Source organism: Meleagris gallopavo, chromosome 12 (assembly GCF_000146605.3).
Source record: "Meleagris gallopavo isolate NT-WF06-2002-E0010 breed Aviagen turkey brand Nicholas breeding stock chromosome 12, Turkey_5.1, whole genome shotgun sequence".
NCBI lineage: Eukaryota > Metazoa > Chordata > Aves > Galliformes > Phasianidae > Meleagris > Meleagris gallopavo.
Genome location: NC_015022.2, coordinates 18,536,488 through 18,540,585, shown reverse-complemented (window position 1 = coordinate 18,540,585; position 4,098 = coordinate 18,536,488). Strand labels below are relative to the sequence as shown.

General features: G+C 55.4%; 1 protein-coding gene and 1 long non-coding RNA gene across 3 annotated transcripts in view; both read right to left on the bottom strand.

Moving 5' to 3' along the window:
• Positions 1–1,678, bottom strand: part of NOX5 (NADPH oxidase 5) — a 5,817-nt gene extending 4,139 nt beyond the window's left edge. The window contains exons 1-3 of the mRNA XM_031555228.1: positions 1,403–1,678; positions 1,115–1,265; positions 544–756 (exon numbers count right to left, since the gene is read on the bottom strand). Coding sequence (XP_031411088.1) covers positions 544–756; positions 1,115–1,265; positions 1,403–1,648 — 610 coding nt within the window. The 5' untranslated portion in view covers positions 1,649–1,678. The remainder of the gene's footprint in view (positions 1–543; positions 757–1,114; positions 1,266–1,402) is intronic.
• Positions 1,679–2,580: 902 nt separating this feature from the next.
• On the bottom strand, positions 2,581–4,098 carry LOC116217109. Of its 2 annotated transcripts, none has more exons than XR_004161126.1 (2): positions 4,050–4,098; positions 2,581–3,197 (listed from the first exon to the last, which is right to left on the bottom strand). It is a non-coding gene; the product is annotated as an uncharacterized LOC116217109 (long non-coding RNA). The 2 variants fall into 2 exon arrangements; XR_004161125.1 differs by having other exon boundaries at positions 3,990–4,076.

The following is a 4,098-nucleotide window of genomic DNA, read 5'->3' as shown; positions in this document are numbered from 1 at the left end:
AGGCGGCGCGGCCGCCGGCTCTGCCGTGTCGGTGCTGGGGGCTTCAGCCAGCTGGCAGCACTGCCAAGGCACCGCATGGCATCCTGCATCCAACCCTGCGCCCATCCGGGCACTGACCCTGCATGCATCCCTGCGTGCAAATCCTTTGCCCACCATCCCAGCCGTTCACCCGCATCCCTGCCCTTAGCAGGGGGTTGGAACTCTGTGATCTTCAAGGTCCCTTCCAACACAAACCATCCGATGATCCCATTATCCATCCCAGAACCCACCCCGGCATCCCAGCTCCTCACCCACTCTCGCACCACATCCCAGTCCCCATCCCACCCCCAAATGCCGCAGCCACCCCAGCACGCTCCTGAGCAAAGGGACAGGATTGAGCTGCCCTCAGCAGCACCGCAGGGCACCCCGCTCTGCTGGAGGGCAGCCCTGAGCTGCTCCTGCTGTGGGCCTGAGAGCCTCCACAGAGCACAAACCCCACAGCACAGCAGGAGGGAAGAGGCTCTCACAGAGGGAAGGGTGCCCCACGGAACCGGTCACATCCCTACCTGATGGTCAGGTTCTCCATCAGCCCCGGGAAGGCCTCCAGCTGCTGCTGCAGCTCCTGGAAGGTGATGGAGCCGTTGCCATCCTTGTCGGCCGCCTCGAGCAGCACCCTGGCCATGTCGTGCAGGCGCTGTGGTGGCAGTGAGATCTCGCTCTCACGCAGGCAGGCCTGCAGCACCAGGAGCAGCTCAGCCGCGTCAATGGAGCCACTGCCTGCAGGGAGAGCAGCACCGCCTCACAGCCCAGCCTCAAACCCCTCCACTGCAGTGCCATCCCCTCCTGCCTGAAGGGACAGCTGTGCCCACCCACAGCGACGCCATCGCTCCTTCTCCGGCACGTTGGTTTGGGAGAATTGGAGAGAATTCTGATCTAAAATTCATTCCCGTTCTGATGCTGCCACGGGGCTTCTCTCCTCGACCAAGGGCAGCAGGGAACACAATGCACAGCTGTCTCTCCACAAGCAAAGCTAACAAGGCCGGTGCATTTGCTGCCTTGCAGATGGATGCTACTCCCATCCCAACAGGACAAAAGAGCACTATTCAGGGCTGGATGCACTGAGCCACCCTCTCACCATCAACATCGTAGACCTGGAAGAGGAAGCGCAGCTTGTCGGCAGCAGTGCCGTGCAGCAGCAGTCTCAGGGCACCGTGCAGCTCCCCCAGGCTGATGGTACCACTGCCATCCACGTCAAACAGCGCGAAGAAACGCTCAGCAAAGAAGGACTGCGGAGGATGGATGTGCTGGGGCAGCTCTGGGATGCTCTGCACAGCCCAGACCCCGTACTGCAAAGTGAGCTCCCGCTGCCAGCAGTGCTCAGCCCCACTGATCAGTGGAGATCAGTGCAGGGTCCGGCGCTCACCTCCTTCACCTGAAGGGCCGCCTTGAACTCCTCCACGCCGATTTCCTCACCCTGCCCTGCGATGCTCTGGAACCGCTCCGTCACCCAGCGCAGCCACGCCGCATCCTCAGCCGCGCTCATGGTGCCAGGAGCCTGCAGGGCGAGCAGTGGGATGGGGACGGCTGGGAGCACTGGGGCCCTTGGGGAGCCTCGGGAGCTCCCAGCCATCCTGTTGAGCCTCAGAGCACAGGGGATGGAGCTCAGCATTGCAATCTGCCCACCTGTGCTGAGCCGCTTTGCTATCGACACGTCTCACCTGCAGAGCTACAAACCCACGCTGCTCACCTTCAGTCAGACGTTGGACGCAGCTCTCATTCCCAGCACTCCTCAGCAGCAGCTGCTCAGCCCGGCACTCTCCCCGAGGAGCTGCAGCCCCTCCATATCCTTTTAAAGGTTGATGTTAATTCAGTCCTACTGAAGCTTTTCACGTCAAATTAAAACGAAAATGGATTTCAACGGAACCATTAAGGAGCATCTGGCTGTGACGTTCCCATAATTACCTCTTTATTTTAGAGCTGATCTGACACTGCCTTACGGATCCCCACCGAAATACTCTGAAAAAAAATAAAAGGGCAGATTTGGTTCTCTGAAGGCAGTGATCCCAAGGCACCGCAGACCACTGGTTCTGTATTCAAAATGCATTCACTGCTCCTGACTTCCCTGCTCCGCAGCCTCGGCGACCCATGGCAGGAGCATGGACGGTTGACTTCCAGTGGGCAGAAGGAGAAAAAGGTTTGAGGAGATATTTTAACCAAATATGCCGAACTTTAAACATAATCATGGTATGAATCCATTCTAATGACAAAAAAGGATGGAGGAGGATGTTCTGGATACTGAACTCCAAACCACACAGGTGGACAGATTGAGTTTAAAGGCGCCTTTATGCCAGAAGAAAAGTGAGCTCCCATCTCCAGCCCTGAGCCCGTGCAGAGGGCTGAGCTTCAAGGAACAGCAATAGCTGACAGAAGCTTTCTAGGAATTTAACTGAAACCAACAGAAAGAAAACAGACATAATATACAGCTCCACAAATCTGGCAACCAGCAGCAGGAAATAAAAATAGCACCAGTACAAACTTGCTTTCTAGTGATCAGAAATGAAAATATGTCTGCCTAAAAGTAAAGAAAAAGAGAAAGAAGAGTTCCTGGAGCCAATTTATTATCATCACATTTGCACAGAACGTGGTGTGTAACTGCTGATACTCCACATGTGACTGCCTTGGGCGGCCATCTCCTGCACACCCATAGGAACCACTGCAGGTTGGAGAAGCCCACTGAGCAACCTTCGTCATCGTTTCGCAGTCAGTTTGGAGTTTTGAAGCTTCAATGTGATTCTTAGCATGGCTTCTTCAAGAACACTCTTTAAAGATGTCACTGAATCCGTTCTTTAACTGATCAAGAATGTCATTCTCCCTTTTTGCACCCCCGCTTCGCAGTGCTGATGCCAGCTCTGCCATGGCTGCTGCCAGCTGCGCAGACTCAAACCCACACAAAGCAACAGAAACATCTGGCTGGGGCAGAGGGGACGGCATTGCTGGCACAGCAGGTTTCCTTCTCACCATGCCCCTCACCAGCTCTTTTTGCTTCCCAGCCTTCCTCCTGCACGCTTGTAGCCAAGGAGCAGTGGTGGTATTGCTGGGGGTGGCAGCTCCTGCTGCGTGCTGAGCTCCTCGCGCAGCGTGGTGCAGAACAGCCAGCAGGTGCCTCAGGGTTTCATCCTTTGCTGCTACTCCTGGCCTGGACAGGGCTGTCCCAGATGCTGTAAGAGAATTAAATGGCTTTTACAGTTGTGTAAATGGTGTATGTTTGCTTTGCTCAGCCCCCAACCTACGTCACTGGTAACAAACTTCAGTACAAATGCACTTGTGCTAGAATTGCTGCACTCTTCATATTTACAGAAGATATGTCAATGCTGCCATACGAGGTGGTTTGCTTTCCTCAACCGGTGAATAATTAAAGACGCACAAAGGGAAACACATCAAAGGCAACACCTATCATACAGTAACTGCTCAAGCTGAAGCCCTTCACGTTATCTCCTAATTCTGTGTTTTCCGACATACCAATGATGGCAGATCACAGAATGGCCCAGGTTGGAAGGGATCTCAAGGACCATGAAGCTCCAACCTCCCACCACAGGCAGGGCCACCAAGCTCCACATTTCATAGCAGCCCAGGCTGCCCAGGGCCCCATCCAACGTGGCCTTGAGCACCTCCAGGGATGGACGGGGATCCACAGCCTCTCTGGGCAGCTGTTCCAGCACCAATGGTTTGGTGCTGAATGGTTTGGGTTGAAAGGAACTTTTATGACCACCCAGTTCCAACCCCTGCTGTAGGCGGGGACCCCTCCCACCAGACCGGGTTGCTCACAGCCCCATCCATCCCGGCCTCGAACCTCTGGCCAACCCATGCATCACCGCCCTCACAGTAAAGATTTTCCTCCCGATATCTGCTCTAAACCGACTCTCTTCCAGTTTGAAGCCATTTTCCCTCACCCTATCGCTACCTGCCCTTACGAGAATCCCCTCCCCAGCCGCCCTGCGGGAACCACAAACCAGTAACGGAGCTTCAAACAAAACCAAGAGCTCCGACAGCAAACGTCACCCCAAACTAACAGCGCTGGGCTCGGGAACACCCCCACAGAACGGCCCTTGCTCAGCACGG